The 17,788-nt window shown below is 41.1% G+C and overlaps 1 protein-coding gene across 3 annotated transcripts in view; it reads right to left on the reverse strand.

The window, feature by feature from the left end:
- arap2 (ArfGAP with RhoGAP domain, ankyrin repeat and PH domain 2) overlaps positions 1-17,788 on the reverse strand; it is a 131,129-nt gene that overhangs the window by 78,844 nt on the left and 34,497 nt on the right. For all 3 annotated transcript variants that reach the window (XM_014996748.2, XM_014996747.2, XM_014996749.2), the window contains exons 10-11: positions 12,819-13,012; positions 1,421-1,527 (exon numbers count right to left, since the gene is read on the reverse strand). In XM_014996748.2, the coding sequence (XP_014852234.2) occupies positions 1,421-1,527; positions 12,819-13,012 (301 nt within the window). The remainder of the gene's footprint in view (positions 1-1,420; positions 1,528-12,818; positions 13,013-17,788) is intronic.

A 17,788-nucleotide genomic window follows, 5' to 3' on the forward strand; every position in this document is an offset into this window, starting at 1 on the left:
TGGTGGGGAGAAACAGTGAACAAGCGGACACAAACAAACAAGCCGCACTTTCTTTTCCAGGCAGCTGTCATGCTTGTATTCTAAACGGGCCATTACAGCACAAACAAGCGGCGTGCCCATTGATTGTGGGCCCTCGAGAGGGGGGAGGGGGGGGAGAAGACGGGAGTCACCTGAAAGGCTCCGAGCTCTACAGAGGCAGAGATACCTCCACAAAGCTCTCAAAGGACGCTTCAGAAAAAACAGCGCTGATCAATAATTAGCGGGTTTTTGTACAGGACACGGCTCGCATGTACTGCGGACAGCGTGCTGATCGATAAGCTGGGTGTGGGGCACGGTGATTTCACAAGGCGCTTCCTGAGAAAGATTTGACAGGGAAGAGCTGATCAATAAAGGAAAAGCAAACTTAGGATTCTCTTTTGTCTCACCACAGCAGCGTCTTAACTTTTTGACATGCCTGCTCATTATTTTTACATTTTACACCTCAAAAGGACAGCATATGGAGTGCTTTTTTTTTTTCCCCCCTTTCTTTCTTTTTTGCATTGTCAGTGCATGGATTTGTTTTAATGATGCTCCTGTTCTGCTCAGATGGCTCTAGAAATAAATCAATGACTTCCTATGTTCATATTCGGGTCTTTTTGAAAACAAAACAACAAAAGATAAAGTGGAGTTTCGCAGGCGGGAAAGTGACTTACTGATTGGCCAGTTCCAGAGCTAATGTGCGAGATTGTTTTTTGGCAACAAGGACTGTGGACGACGCGTGAGCTTCGAGGAACATAGACAACCAGTAAGCGTTGGCTGGGGAATTAAAAAAAAATGGAAAACTAATTGCCTTGATCTATTAACTCATTTCATGCCAAATTTCTCAAAGTGAGCCTGCCTTACAAAGGTTTATCTAATTGCTGTCAACATTTTTTACTGTCGGATGAAATAAGCTTTTATCATAAACTAAGGTCAGAATCTTAAGCGAGACATCATCAGCTGAAGTAGGATATTTTCATACATTGTAAAAAAAAAAAAAAAAAAAAAAAAAGGCTAACTTTTTTTTCACCGACATTAAATCAGACAAAACCATTCCTGTTTAAAGTTTATTTCCAAATATTTGGTAAATATTTGGCAAGGTTCACAATTTTTCCCACGTTTCTCCATTTGCGGATGACGCCTCTCACTTTGGGTTTCTGGAGTCCCAAATCCTCAGAAAAGGCCCTATAACTCTCCACAGACTGGTAAATTAGTTTTATTTTAAACATTCTTCGACGATCGAAGACATTTACGTGAGACAGAAAAAACAATCTGCAAGGTGGCGAATACTTTTCGCACATCCCTCCATCACTTATTGTTACAGTCAACGGAGATGAAGTAAGGCGTCATGCAGATTCAGCGGTCACACACACATCAAGCTACAAAGGTAGAGCCAACCTACCAGAAATTTTTGAAAGGTGTGTTGATTTCAAAGCCTCTGCGGTCCACTTCTTTAATGTTGGCAGCACTGAGTTCCACCTCGCATATACCAAGCCCTGCTCGAAAGTCCTGGGAAAACAACAAAACACACAGAAGAAGAAGAAGAAGAAAATGTCAGGCATAAAAGGTAGAGCGAGAATTTAGAGGAAATGTTGTAGATTTACATCATCAGTAAAATGAGTAAAAACAAAAGAATGTAGATGCTAATAGTAAATTAGCTATGTAAAAACAGTTCATTTAAAAAGTTAATGTTGGGATTATGGCAAGCTCCTAAAAATCATGCTGAATTGTTTTTCTCTTTTTTTCCCCCCCAGTGTTTCTGTATTCCCCGTCTTGTGACAGCAGGGAAAGGGAACCTCTGACCACAAAAGACACTGGAATTATTATTTTTTCCCCCCATTTTAACAAAGCATCTAATGGACTTTGTACTCTGGTTGTTTCTGTAGAATAGGCTCAAAATCTCTTTAGTGCATTGCGTGACACCGTTATGCAAGATACAGTTAAAACCTCGTTTCTATGACAGCACAAAACCTAAACCTTTGCTCATGTGTGATGGGAGAAAACCATCTTGTTGAAATAAAAGTCATATAAAGCATTTGTTTTCTTTCCGACTGTATTAGTCTCTCACTCTGTTGTGGAAGACTTCTGACCAACTCTCCTCTGCAATGCGTCATGTTTGTTGAGGTTTGCAGGTATGCGTTTATGGTCTCACCGCTGCATTTCAACCAGATTGAGCCCTGTGCTTTAAGCGGGATGTTACACAACTTTAATTCTTTACTGTTGGGTCATTTTGTCGTAGGTCTGCTGCTGGTTTGGGATCATTGTCCTGCTGATTACACGGTTTCAGCTAAGCTCTACCTCTGACAGATTCGACACTACTACAGCTTGGTAAACACAGGACATTGTGGTTGACCGAGGTTCTGCAAGGTGTCCCCATCATGCAGTGGTAAAACCAGCAAAAGTCAATGACACTCTTATCACCATGATAGACAGACATATAGGGTATCGCTCCTGAATGTGGTGTACATTATAACCATCTCTACTTTGGGTTTTCTGTTCAAAGAGTATTGTTCCAGAGATGTTAATTATTCAGGTGATGCTATGTAAATTTCTGCTGCCGTTATTCTTTTCAGAGTATAGTGTTCTCTCATAGTCTCTATTTTGATATGATTAGGAGCAGAAGGCAACTTTTGGAATTGGAGTTCAGCCCAAATATTGTTCAACGACGGTAGAGGACGACTTAAAAAAAATAAATAAATAAATGTGTGTTGGGTAAGAGATTTCATTTTAAATCTCCTTAAATCTCCTGATCTCCACTTTCTTGAAATAAGTTTAATTTCTTCAGGGGCTCAGTTGTTGTTTTCTTGAACTTTTTTTTTTTTTTTCCCCTCACCACAGTTCCACTTCCTTGCGAACAGACATGCCCTTGACTCATTTGACGTTTGATTTATATTGAAAAGGAGTGCACTCAATTTTGTTGTTTGTGTATCTAAGACCATGCCTGAAACTGTCTGTGTTAGCATTCTTTATTAGACACAATATGAATTCATTTTGCCCAAGAAGGAATCTGTAGCAGCAGAGAGGTCATGAGGTTGGAGTCATAAGCTTTTGAAAGGCTAAGAGCAAACACAAAGGAAGATTCCCCAAACCAAGCGGGTCATTCTTGTGCAGGGTTGTTTTCTGTCTGTGGCAGCTAATGGAACTGGATATAAAGTGATTTGTAATACAGACGACTGGAGAAAATATAGTGCATCCTTTCTTCTCCCAATGACGCACAAACCGAGTCTATATGTGACGCGTGTGTGGGTTACAGAGAAACAGAAGGAAAGGGGGACTTTATTAAGTGGTTTTGTGCTGAAAAAGTATGCTTGTGCTTTTACCTGTGCAAAACAGCAAAGCACTTTGAAAGCCAAAGTTGCACCTGGGGAATCCAAACCAACTTGAGCTTTCAGCCTCAAATTTTTTTCTCACACCGACGCGGGAGTTTGATGCGGGAAAAGCTGTTTTACTGAATTCCACGGCAAGTCTGCTCTTCCTCGACTCGACTGTCAACTCTCCCTGTTGTTTAGAACAGTTTCATAGCCTAAAGCTCTGACAAAGACAAAAAGAAAAACAGGTTGGAAAGATGGGGGAAGCACCCACCGCATCAAAAAGGGAGCTAAAACACACTCACTCGAGTGTGCAAAACACACACTACAGTCCACTGCAGAGGCACAGAGACGAAGCGCAAAATGTGACACAAAACAAAAATGGAGTCAGGAAAAGAGAGCAAAAAAAAAAAAAAAACACACACAGACACACACACACACACACAAAGGTAATGGGATGAGGAAACCGAGAGGTGAAACAGGGTTTCAGTAAAATAAAATACAGAGGTTTTCTAAAATGGGTCAGCTCAAAAGCTAGAAGTCTGTGTATAAAAAAAAATGCAAAAGAAAAAAAAAAAAAGAGCATACACCAATATACTGTATATTGTACAGTGCTTTAAAAAGGCATCATGTGGAGCTTCTGCTTTATCCTTTTTCTGTCGCACTTAAAAGTTTAAGATAGTGCTTGGGGTAGTTTCAATGGACAAAATCCACTGTCAAGCACAAAGAACACAAATATGCAAACACTAACATGCCAGCATGTTAGAAAACGAGCAACATGCCAAACGTGACAGTGTAGTGGTGTTTGGCTGCTTTGCTACTTCAGGACTTGGCTGCAGCCGATGAACTGCAAAGTCTGGTCTCCACTAGAAAGTGAAGATGTTAGATACGTTAAGAAATGCTGTATTAAAATCACCAAGAAAAGAGAAGGATTTTTTTTTTCCCCCAAATGCAATTATACATAGTTCTTAAAGGTAATTGCAAAACAATATTGGATCATGAATCACCAACCAATTCAATTAAAAAGGTGATTATGAACTAAAGATTGATGGCAAATTTGCAGAAAATTCGACTGAAGTGTCAGAGTTACTAGATGTCTTCGTACTGTACTTTGTGATATGTCACAAAGTACAGCAATAAAGGTTAATATAGAACTGCATTAGGTGTAAAATCTAGTTAAAGTTACATTAAGATCTTCAAGGGTTCGGTATTTCCATAAAGAAATTATATGCTCAATTATTCTTCTTCCTTTAGATGTATAACTGATCCTACACTGTCCTCAGTAGTTTTCCACACTGTAGTCATCCCAAATAAAAATAAATAAATAAATTTGTTGACTAGCAACTATAAACCAATCAGTGCATTTCCTACATCAATTATCACTTGATAACAGCAGAAGTTATCTAATGATAACCGTTAAATACCTTCTAATGAAGATGACAGTTATTTCTACTTATTGTAACAACACAGAGGAGCGGGTCAAGCTGGTTGACCGATGTTGAAGCAAAGGAAACTTGCTGGCTCAGTAAAGGAGCAAATGAACAGTTTGAACATTTTTCACTGAAAACCCACAGAGCAGATCCAAGCCCAATACGCTTATCTTCAGGCGAACACTTAGAACGCGAGTTAAAAAACTCCCATAAAGAAGGTCTGCTCCAAGGTCACGCTCAGGTTGAGTCATTTTACATTTATCGAAGACTGCTTTCCTGGTTGAAAAATAAAGATCTACCTTTTAGTTTATATGATCAACTTAACAGACTTGCAGTTTCACCAGGAATTGCTAATTGCTGCTGCCGCTAGTCAAAGACACTCTCCACAAAATAATTTACCATTTTATTGGGGGATTTTTTTTTTTTAATTTTTTTTCCTTTTACATTGGAAGGTTATTTCCTCTAGTTCATGGAAATCCTTTGTTGAAAACTGCATATTATTATTAAGCAGATCACCTTTGTCTAATATCAGGTATTGTTGATGACTAAAACATGTCGGTATGACAGAAAAAAAAAAAAAAAAAAAAAGAAAGATATCCAAGTGGCAAGCATGTTTCACTGCACTATTTCTGTTGGTTCTTATTCAGGAAGCTCAGATTGTAGCCCTGTTGTTGCATTTCTAAAAAAGAAAAAAAGAAAAAAAGTGTTTTTCGTGCCGACTGTTCATCACCGGCAAAAACAATCTCTGCTAATTACACCAAACAAAGAGGCAAATGAATCGACACCATCTTTGTTGATTGGGCGCATCTTTGGAAGCGCACGCGGCCTCAGAGAGGAAAAGGAAGCATGTGTTCAATGTGTAGGAGAGCAACTCGCAGAATAATTAACGGCAAAACTTAGCAGAGCAGCCAAATTTTGCAGATTGCAACACAAGATGGCAGTCGCTTAAATATTTGCACAGTGCAGACTATTCCAGCCTGAACTTTTATTTTTTGTATTGTGTGGGCTGGTTCAATTGGAGGTGGGGGGGGGCGAGCTTTTAAAATCTTGATTTGACCACCATTAGCTCCAATCTTTCCCACAAAATTAGAAAATTGGCGGGAAAATAAAACCAAACCATTGTTCCAACGACGTCGAAAGAGGAACACGACTCTACCTCATGATCATTCATTACGAAACGCTACGGATAATTAAGGCCCTCTGATCCGAGAAGAGGATGACAGAGGAGCTCGAGAAAGATAATGTGTGTGAAAGCAGTGACTTTACTGTATGTTTAGGTTTTAATTGAGCAAAAACTTTTGATGCGAGAGCTTCGGGGCAGCCAAAACTCGCCTCTCTCTCTCCTATCAATTATAACTACATAGAGTTATTGCTCTTTTAAGTTCAGCATGTTCCGAGGTTTGAAGATGCATGACGCGATAATGAGAGAGCGCGCGCGATGTGACAGAGCGTGAAGCGCCCCTCGTTCACAGCTCGTTCCAGCAAGTAACCAATCCGTTCGATCACGGTTCTCCGCTGCGAGTCAAACGAGAGACATCTGACGGTTTACGTCGCCCGTGATTTAAAACATAAAGGTGCGCGCATGGTATGTGCCGAGAAGGCAATGCATTTACCTATGTCTAATGACCCTCATCCATCTAAGATAGCCAATTAGAGAGCTGGATGTTAGCGGCGGTCCAGCATTCGCCACTCGTTACCTACCCAATGTGTGCTTTGGCCTTCTGCTCCCTTCAATTAATTCACCAAGGATGGCGAGAAGGAGGAAGCAGACAGAAAAGAAAAGAACGCTGGATAAAAATAACTCGCCCAATTACAACTGCTGTGAGTTAGGTGGCAATCGTCGTGGCGCTGACTAAGGAAGAGAGGAGGAGGAGGAAGAGGAGGAGGAGGAAGGGGGGGAGGGAAAAGGTCAAAAGGTGAACATTTGCACACCTTTGATTTGCCTGGCTGCTGCTTGTCTGCACAGAGTATTGACCTTAGCACTTCTAAAAAATAAAATAAATAAATAAATAAAGAAGGGAACTTTTAAGTAGTATGTGCGACAATAAGCTATGCTTTCTACTTACTCCTGTTTTTGAATATGCCAGCTATTTCCTTTATTTATTTTTATTTATTTATTTCGAACATGACAGAAGTATAAAACCACATACATGAACAAGGAATACAAAAGACACATTTTTGCACAATAATCTTAATTGTGGTTCCTAAAGTTTTGATATTGTGAAATGTGTGTTTTTTTTTATAAGTGGGTATCATTTCTTTCTTCAAATGTTGTTCAAAGCTTGCTCTAAATATTGTAGATATTTAAACAGTGAGGAAAATGCAAGTATTTCATACACTGTTGATTTTTCAACTTTTCACCACTTAAAAAAAAAAAAAAAAACTGACAGAATCCAAAAGAAGAAATACACAGAAAATCACATTGCATGACTTCTACATGACTAAACTTAATTTTGTTGCATGAAATGAGCATTTCATGCATTAGAAAAACAGAATTTGACATTTGATACAAAAACTCATGTTTCCCATTGCAGAGGCCAGACTGATCATCCTGCAGGATGGATTTCGTCTCATTCCTTAACATAGATCTTCAGATCTTCCACTGGGGCAACACAGAGCTTCACCTCTCTCCAACGATTTTCAAATGGGTTCAGGTCTGCAGACTGGCTATAAGAGACTGGTTCTTAAGGAACCACGACTTAGTTGCTCTGGCTGTGCGTTTCAGATCAGTGTCACGCTGGAAGACCGAGTCACGGCCCATCTAAATATGGCGTTTTCACCTCTGTGCCTCATGGTGCTCTTGGGGTTATGCTCTTCCTTCATCGCTTTCAAAATACATGAACTTTAAACCAGAATGTTCTGTTTTAGTCTCCTTTGATCGCACGGCCTTCTCCTACCCCTCCACTGGATCATCCAGATCGTCATTGGCAAACCTTAGGACAAGTGCTAGCTTACGCAGGGGTAGCAGTTTTGAACAACATCCTTATTTACCTCGATATCAGAGACTAGACATTCTCAATTCCTCTTGTATGGGACAAACACATCTGCAAAAATACAAAATGCCAAAGACATAAAAACAACCAGGACCTTTATAATACGAATATCATAAGAGAATAAAAGCATGACTGTTGCCCTGATATGTCCGTTGACAAATAAAGGACCCAGTGTAGAAGACATCCATTTAAAAAGAAGCACAACAGCTTTAACTAAATGCTAATGTTGCTCCGTGTCTACTGAACGCATCAACATTTTTAGCACGCAGACTTTCAATTCTAATGTGTCAACTCGGTGATTACGGCTCGTGTTTCCCCAACGCATCAGTTAAAGAAGAAAGATGCACTTGTGAACTTGGCCCCGCAGCAAAAATTATTCTTAATTTGCTGAATATTCTCTTAGAAAAAGAAAGAGGGCCTTGAAGTGAGAAATTCATTCTCATTAGAAATTCTAAACAACTTTTTGTTTTGTTTTGTTGGTTTTTTTTAAAGGCTTGGGATTATGCCAGTTGTCACAATAAAGAACGGCAAAGCGCTTTTAACCTAAAATAATTTCCACATAACAGACTACAACTGGATGCTTAATGCGTTTTGACGAGCAAATCTAGAACGCAACTGGTAGCGACCTCAAATCCGAAGTGACAAGACGAAAAGACTGCACACGTGTCAATTGTTACTTCGTGTATCACAGCAGAGCGAGAATACAACCGGAGACATGAGGGACGTATGAGAAAAGACACTAAAGTTCTATTGATTTTTCTAATACTAAAGCCCACTGCCGCGAAATCCTTCTGAGAGTAAAAGGTGATTGCACTTGGAGCACTTTTTTTTCTCTCTCTCTCTTTTTAACCAAACTGACTTTCTTTTACCTTGGTGCCTAAATGACCTTAAACGCAGCTCCATCACGACTTACGATCCATGAGAAAATGGGGAAGGGGTGGTGAGGGAGGTGCTGGGCGGATGATGTTTCCAATAGCTCGTTCATCATGTTAGATTAAATACTCCACTTCACTGATCTTGAACGGGGCACAGTATCCCTCTCTTTCTCAGCTCTCTCTCTCTCCATCACCCTCTCATTCTCTTACAAACCACCAACGTTCGATTCTCACTCATGCGAGTCTTTGCGCTGAAGTGGTCTCTCTATCCCCTTCACTTCATCTTTTTCACCCTCCTCCCCCTTGTCCCCGTCTTCTGATACAGTGTTCTTGCAGTCTTGTCTTCCTGTTTTGCAGCTCCGCTTCTTCCCCCCCAACCCCGTCCCCGCCCTTCTGCAAAACGTGTTGCTGTTGCCGCATTTATGTGGCGGATTGAGCTCGTAAGCTGAAATAATACAATTAATTTGCTCTCTCCCTGAACCTCTCCTTCGCCGCGCTTCTCCCCGCCGTCTCAGATCAAGGAAGTGGAAATGTGCTGACATGGAGGGATACCCCAAAGAGAATTCTAACAAAGATGTTTGTTCACGCTAATGAAGAAAATAATGAAAGGCAAACAACAAAACTGCAAGAGCGAGCAAAACGAATTCGGCGCCAAGGAGGGATGGAAATGAGCTGAGTGCAACTGGCATTATCAAATATGCACACAAATCTGAGCGAGGCAACAGTATCACTGCTGTGAGGTATCTTTCAATCTCACTTTGCTCCTGGGAAGAGGAGTCGGCAGAAATGATGCACATAAGCAGGGACTATCGGGGGCCTAATAGGACACATCAAACAACGATACCTCGAGAGAAAACCGTGAGCGAGAAGAAAAACATACATATTTTTTAATCTATAGCTAATCGAGAGATTAGGTCGGTAAAATAGGTATGTTAATCTGCATCAGTTCAATACCAACACAAAAAAGTTAACTAAAAGACTTTGGGTAACTGTAGTGCCGTCGAACAATAGGGTTTATATTACAGAGTTGCCAGTGAGTATTTTGTTAAAAGTAACTTTGCAAGTCAGACGTTCAGCACAAAAAATTTTGAGCGACAAAATGAGTGAAAAGTTAGGGTCTTTTATGGAGGTCTTTCAGACTCAAAAAACTTTCGTTTGTCACCATAAATCGTCAAAATATCTGAGAAAACATGCAAAAAGCTCGTCATCAGTGGGAATGTAATTTTTTTTTGTTTTGTTTGGAAAAAAATATTTTGAATTTACTTCAATGTCAATAAAAAAAAAAAAAAAAAAAAAAAAAAAACGTCTACTATAGAACATGCATAATTTTGGAGCATTTTAAATGTTATGCTGGGAGATATACCCGTCTTATTTACCCTTAAAAACATGCTTCTCTATTAAAAGTAAATAATTTTAACTCTACATCTTCGTACATGCATGATTGACCAATAACGGACTTAACTCCAGATGGGTCAAACTTTGTCTAAATTATTCAACGCTGACTTGTTTTAGTTTCAAAACGCAATGGAGGATAATGGGATGACAATACAAGCTACCCCATTTCATGTAAGATTAATATGTGATGCATCGAGAGGAGAAAAGCTCTCTAAAGCATCTGCAAGACATGCTGTCTGGTGATCTTCACTCGGTGCTTTATGGCAGGGGTCCCCAAACTACGGCCCGCGGGCCGGATCCGGCCCGCCACGTCATTTGGTCCGGCCCCCTGAACAATGTCGGATCCGGCCCGCCTGCTCATACCAGAGAGCATTCAGTGTTTTTTTTTTCATATATTGTATTTTCCGGTTTATATGTGGATTTTTCTTCAACCACCAGGGGGCTTTTGAGCAAATGTGAAACTTACTTTCCTTCAATGGAATATATACTCGTCAGTCACCGTTTCACTCACGGTTTTTTCCATTTGCATTCTGGGTAAAAATCTATCCAAAAGCGCGAATGTGTCGTCGTCTTCCCCCCCCCCCCCCCCCCCCCCCCCCCGCTCGACAGTTTCAAATACAGAAGAACAACCCCCCCCCCCCCCCCCCCCCCCCCCCCCCGTGGACAAGAATTTTTTTGTTTTTTTTACTGCAAAAACTAAGACAGGCCCCCGACCACAGAAAGGAACAGCTATGTGGCCCTCGCAGGAAAAAGTTTGGGGACCCCTGCTTTATGGTGACCGTCAGGCGGTCAGGCAACTGCCTGATAACTCGTCATTCAATAGCAATCCTCCGTTTGGGCTCTTTTAAGCGTAAAAGACATTTAAAACCGGGAGCAAACCTAATCGTTTCCACACAAACTTAGTCCAAGTTTGACTTTTTCGTATGGTTGCTTCACTGCAACTCCTGAATAGTTTTGTTTTTTTTTCCCCCCTCAAAGAAATACACATTCTAGTTTCTGCAAAACAAGCCATCTGTGTTTTGCTGTAGTTGTGAACTATAAAATAAAAAGCAAACTTGTGATCCTTTTATGTCTGACATTCTGTAATCAGTGAGAACAAATGTACACTTCTAAAGTTTTTAAAAGGTTTCCTAGTGTCTCATGGTGCTTTATATCCCATCTGGGGAAAAAAAAATTATGTATTATTTCAGTGTTTGAGAGAAAGTTTCTGTTTTAAACAGTGCCAGCTTCTCTTAGTTTTGCCATACTTGACTTTTTTGCAAATTTCTACCTACTTTTCCCTCCTGCTGTCTTGCTGTTCGGCAGCGTTTTACATAAACGTGTGACTGGCGTAGAGTCTGTAGTCGGAAAGCCTTTGCATACTAATACTTTTCCAGCAACATCACTGACACATGCCTGCTTCCTCCACCTCACACTAGCTTTGCTGAAACTGCAGTTTGTTAGAGACGAGTGTGACTTTCAGTCGGCATCTAGAAAATAACGGCGAGCTAGCGGCCGCACCTTCAGACGGATGGGTAGTAAATACTGAACTTTCTGAGGTTCGGCAACTATTACTTTCTCCGCCATCTTTCTATTAATTCACACTTTGACAAACGTGTTAATTTCTACAAAAAAAAAAAGGAATAAACTTTTTTCCACCAGTCACAGCACAAAAGACTGAGAATGACGAAAGGCATCCAGTGCACCAAAGCTGCTTTTTTTTCAACTGTTAGATGGAATTTATCAGTCTGTCTTGAAAAAGTAGTTACGTGAAGGAAAAAAAAATACAAATTTTATAGATGAGAATCTGAAAAGTTCACCTTGCATCTGTATCCAGCTCTGCTGGGTCAAAACTTCAGGGGAGCTTAACCACATTTTGCTGCAGTGACACTTACAAGTGTTTCTAATTAGCTCTGTCCATCTTCACATGGACTCTGACCGTGGTCGGTGACTCTCCTAATGAAAAGCGGTCCCACAGTGTGATTACTGCCACCATGTTTCACACTGGGGATGGTTTGCACTGTTAGTTTTCAACCACATCTTGCATTTTACACAGAGCCCAAAGCGCCACCTGAGGTTTCATCCGATCAGAGGACTTTCTTGTCATATCTCCTACTTGGCTTGGAGCAAAATGCCAGCATTATTTCTTATGGTCGTCTTTCAACAGTACCACTTCTTCTTCTTGCCATTCTCCATTACTTCTCAACTGCTTCTCTGCTTAATGCACTCCTTCCCCAGCTTTTCAGTTTGGATGCATGGTCACGTCTTGGTAGGTTTGCAGCTGTGTCAAACTTTTTCTACTTTCAGCTGTTGGATTGAACGGTGCTCTTTTGGACGTTCTGAACTCACGATAATCGACTTGCTTCGATCTTTACCACAACTTCATCTGTCTCCATGACGCTGTATGTTCACTGAGGTTCTTAAATCATAGTAAAATACATTGACGTTTGTGCTTCTAATAAAAGAAATTCAGGAAAAGCTTAGAGGGTCTGTATGACGTCTACAACTCAACCTTGGATTTGCACGTTAAGGTCTTGCATTTCCGGTTGTTATAATTTTTGGGGCTGAGCAACAAGGTTTGCAAACCAGTGTTTTCTGTGTGCTAGCATGTGCCTTTTCTGCAAGCACCCAGTATTTCAGAGCAGACCGAAACATCTTAAAACACACATGCGCATAACGCAGATATTTACTTTCTGCGTTGCACATTCACGAGCCTCTCCAACTCTCCTGCCGCCGCCTCAAGGAGGCTTATCATCTTCCGTCTTTTAAACACAAAACTGTCATTCTATACAGAGGAGTTCCCGGTGGTGTTGGAAGTACCTGTTCTGTTTTGCAGAGCCTGACTTTACTCCCCACCAGGGACACCAGCAGTCTGCCTTTGTAACCACGGAGCTCCAGCAAGCCTCGCTTGTTTGTGGAGGAGAGGTGGGGAAGGCTGTCGGTGCACTTCTGGGAGCTGCAGGCGGGGGGGCGCACGGCCGTCTGAAGAGTTTCCATCCACTCCTGGCGCTCCCCTGTGGACACGTGCATGAGTGAGAGACGGGAGCGGAGGAAGAAGGGAAGCAGATGGCGGATGAGGACACATATGTGAGAGCGAATGCAAAAGGGGGGAAAGGAATTAAGAAAATAAGAAGAAAGAAGAAAAAAAAAAGACATTGAGAGTTCAGGATCTAGAGTCTTTACATCACACTGTTAGTTCATCATTTTTCAATTTCTTCACCAAGTTATATTGGTTCTTTGACTGCTCAAGCGCAACTGAATGTGATACAGAATATTCCAGGCTGAAAGAAAAGTTATTGAAACACAGGATGAGGCACAATTGCTAAAATGATCTTGGCTCGCAGAAAAGGAAATCCTACGATGCTGAAAGAAAGTAGCGAATATCTCCACTAAAGACATAGACGCCAAGTGCCACTTCTTACATTCTGAGGCTTCGGGGCAAGAAGCGGCATGGGTAATTTCAGACTGACACAACTATATAAACGTACCAATATAGCCGATCTTCTAATGAAATGCAGCAACAACAGTTCACAGACTCGGCTCAAAATGGAAAGCAAAGTGAGCAAAGTCACAGAAAGGTGTGAGCACATTTCACAGATAAAATCATCTGATTGTTTAACACGCATATAAATACGCATTCAGCTGAGAGTCTTGTCTCGTCAAAGAGCGTGCCTGATAAGGCTTTTAATGAAGTACAAAGCGAATCTTGGTGAATTAAAATGAATAAAGGAAAAAGCAATGCAAACCAATCCCTATGCGAAATAGTAAATCCCCCTAAACTTAAAAACCGGTTGTGCCAACCATGGTGTGATTCGAGGAAATGAGCTTGCTACCACTACTTTGTACAATTCTTGTGTCAGGGACTTTTGACCCAGCGTTTACTGCAGTGACCTTTGATTTGCTTAGACAAGACCAAAACCTCTGTTTGGATTAGCGTCCTGTTTTAAAGCCCAGGTATGCCTGAGTATACTTGAGTTTTTGGGTCACAAATGATAGCCAGATGTCGTCCATAAGGATTTTCTACACGAGACCAGAAGTCATGGTTCCAATAAATGTGTTCATCTAGGGCAGCAGGTTGTTTTCTGCCTTAAACCTTTGCTGTGGATACAGTTTTTTAAATCTCTTTGTTATAAACTCTGGCGCAAGATAATTGGAGTGCTTCAAAAAGCATCTTTGAGTTACCTTGTGACCTGCTGGATGAGTCATTGATTAACTTTTTGAGTAATTTTTGGTTCACCACCTCCTTGGAAGGTTCATGTTTCCTTCGTCTGTGGAAGATGGGTTGGGTTTCATTGTAGTTTGTTGGAAACCCAAAACCTTAAAAATGTAACCCTTTCCATGTTGAATTTTTTTTCTCAGATATTCATCCATTTCTTTGGGCAAGGTGTGTTGCTTTTTTGAGGTCTTTCAGCCTCCTTCATGTTGTCAGACAGGTCCTAGTTAGGTGAGTTCTTGCCTCCTGATAATCAGTCTTGAGTGTGGCTGATGAAACTCAACAGAGCTGTCCAAAAATGTTGGTTATTTACAGTTAGTCCTTAATTTAGCAGAAAATGTAGATTGATCTGAAAAACATTGCTTCCTCCTTAATTAACAGAGAGTTGTAGTTAAGATGACATGACCTTTAAACGTCTGAGTGATCAAGCAAAGAAGTAGAAACTATAGGCATGCAAATACTTCTGCATGACAATTAAACCAATGGCATTTCATTAAGGTTCATGTTAAGTTTTGTCCCAAAAATTCTCATATCCTTGAACAAAACAGAATTTGAAAAAAAAAAAAAAAAAAAGAAACCCGGAAACTTACTGAAAATCCCTCCCTGGATCACAGCTCAGCTAAATGGACCAACACAGAGCAAAGGCGTCATGTTCCAGCCAGGGTTTTACATTCAAACAATGTACACCCAAAAAGGGCTTGTCAGACATCTTCCTCTGCAACTTTTCAAACAGACTTAAAAGGAGACACGAAGCCGACACTGTAAAGCCCATTCCCCCACCGCCCGAGACACTGAGCTATCAAAGCCAGCAAAGTGGAAACACAAGAATTACCAAAGGATTGCAAACACACACAGTCTAACATCACAGGTCCAGAGCTGAGCCCACAGAGGCAAGTGTTCAGCACAAAGACAGAAAAACAAGTATCAAATAAAATCTGCAAACTAGTATCAAACTCCGGAATCAGTTGGGAAAGTCTTGCAAATTTGAAAAAAGTCAAAAGAATCCACTTGGTTTCCCCCGCGCCCCCCTCCACCATTCTTTTTATCGCCATAAAAAAAAAGGACATTTGAAGGTTTCTAAAGACCGTGCATCTTCGGAGCCAAGATCCAAAAACAAAACACCAGCGATGGGACCGAACGAGAGTCGCTCATCAGGAAAACACAAGACGCCGAAGTAAAGCTGGAGGGACAGGAGGTTGCATTTGTCGCCAAGTGTTTTAAACATTGATGCTTTTACCTCAAGTAATCACTGCTCTGCTGGCTTTTGGTGTCCAGTTTCATTCTTTATGTGCCTGTTCTTTGATATGCGCAAATCACGTCAGCACAACTAACAAAGCGGTTGTCATCTAGAAAATATCAAGAAAATTGTGCAAATCGCACCACCGAAGCCCATCTGTGAAAGGAATAAAGAATATAATGCTTTCAGTTATGGCTTATTGATCTCTTTAATGGAAAAAAATTCTGTCTTTTTACTCCCCCCCCCCTCCCCTTTCAGGTTATTTTGAGAACAGAAGTTCCTAGAGCTGACAGGTACTCTGTGTCTCCTTCAATGTATCGCAGAATGAAAGAAATCCACTAAGGAACAAAATGTACCGGACTGGATGAAGAGGCACGCTGACATCTGATTGTCTACATAAAAAAAACCTAATCTGAATAAAGTTTTGCTGTGCATCCTTTCTACAAGCGCAGGAGATGCACTGCGTCTGCCTTCAACAGGCAACATAACTGAGATTATTTATATGACGAATACATATTTCTGAGTCCAATTTTAAGCTTTTCGAAGGCGGCAAACAATTTATGCACGTTCCAAGCCATTTCCAAAATGTGCAAAAAAATATATTCTTCCAATTTGTATCTGTGGGATATAGAACGTAGAGATTTTAAAGGAGAAAGTGGGTTTAATCCACTTTGAAATAAAACTATAGGACAAAAGTGTATTGCTGATTATTGACTTGTTATTTTAGCTTGGAGTGAGTAAAAACCAACATATGGCTTCTGGAAAAACCAAAAAAGGACCTAAGACCAAGACATTCCCCCCCCCCCAAATACAGAAATCTCATCGTAATAGTTTCAGGCACTCCAAGAGTTGCATGGAGGCTCCACTTCTCAATCTCCAGGACAGATCTTGTGCCAAGACCTTGGCTACAGATTCCACAGCAAACCTTTAGAGGTCCAGTGGTAAGGACTGTTTTGGTAGCAAAAAGAGGAACAGACACCCTATTCGGTAGATGCCCTTTAAATGAGCAGGAACGTGTTTTTGTTCTTAATCCACAAACATGACGTTGAATGCTTTGCTTTTCTGGTTTGATTAAAACACGACTGGAGCATGTTTCATTGTCGCAACGTTGCCCTTCTCTGCAGGAACGACGGTGTTTCTTAGTCAATTCTGAGTCAAACAGACGGTCTATCCCTCGACTTTGGTCACACAAACATCCCACGGAGAAGTTTCTCATCTCCGCAGGCCTTCCCGCCCTACTGAGGACCCACACGGCGCATCTGCTTCCTGTACCTGAGCTCGTCTCTGGTCCAGCGGCCCGTGAGGTTCTTATGAATTCACAAAGAGCTGGCGTATCAATAATAAACAGCCCTCTCAATTATTGACAGCTCTGTACATCACCACTCTTTACTGTTCGTCCCCCACCTTGCTTTCTGAGGTCCATTACCTGCCCTGCACTCACTTATTTGCCTGTTCATTTATTCAGGGGCCTCCTTCTTTTCTCCTCCTGCTCATCTCTCGCTTTCGGCCGAGCTGTCAGCCTGACTGCAGATGGAGGGAGGGATGGATGGAGCGAGGAAGAAAGGTTGGGGGAATTAGGAGAAATTTACGCCTGCATGTGCCTATCCGATTTGCGTTCTTGAATGTTTTTTTTTTGTTTGTTTTTTGCATGTTATGGAGCATGTCTCTCTTCAAAACAACTAAAATTTCTATATTGCTTGCCAAAATCATATGTTTTTTTTGTGGGGGTTTTCTTTTTCCAACTCTGCCTTCACCTCTGCACGCATATAAAAAAAAATAAAATAAAGCCCACCACTCCATCCAGCATTCGCCACTTATTACAGGAAATATGCAGCCAGCTATCTGAAAGACTGTTCCACTCTACACCGAGAGAGACGAGGAGAGAGGCATATAATCCTCACAGAAAGTGGATGAGATGAGAGCCAGGTCCACTCTGCGCTCAACAGGGATCTTAAAAGCCACCCACACAGTCTCTATCAGCAGGAATGGCAAAAGAAAAAGGGAAAAATAAACAAAATAATATGTTTGGGGGTTTTTTTTGTCCGGTTCCATTTATTTTCTCTCATTTCAATCTTTTCATGCCAAAATCAACAAATACCGAATTTAAACATTCACATTAGTGTCTATTTGACGAATGTCCGAGTTTCTTATGCGGCCGACATCATGGGGCTATACGAACCGCATTTCCATTACAGCCCATTTGTATTGCGATCACCTCAATAACTTGCATTTGCAGAAAACAGTTTGATGACCTTTAAGAGGACGCAGAGCTTTACACACAGAAACGGACGGACTCTGAAGCACCGCTGACGGTACGGCTCGGGCCGGTGTGGTTCAGTT

Source organism: Poecilia mexicana, unplaced genomic scaffold (genome assembly GCF_051168715.1).
Source record: "Poecilia mexicana isolate PSO_F unplaced genomic scaffold, ASM5116871v1 scaffold_18, whole genome shotgun sequence".
Lineage (NCBI taxonomy): Eukaryota > Metazoa > Chordata > Actinopteri > Cyprinodontiformes > Poeciliidae > Poecilia > Poecilia mexicana.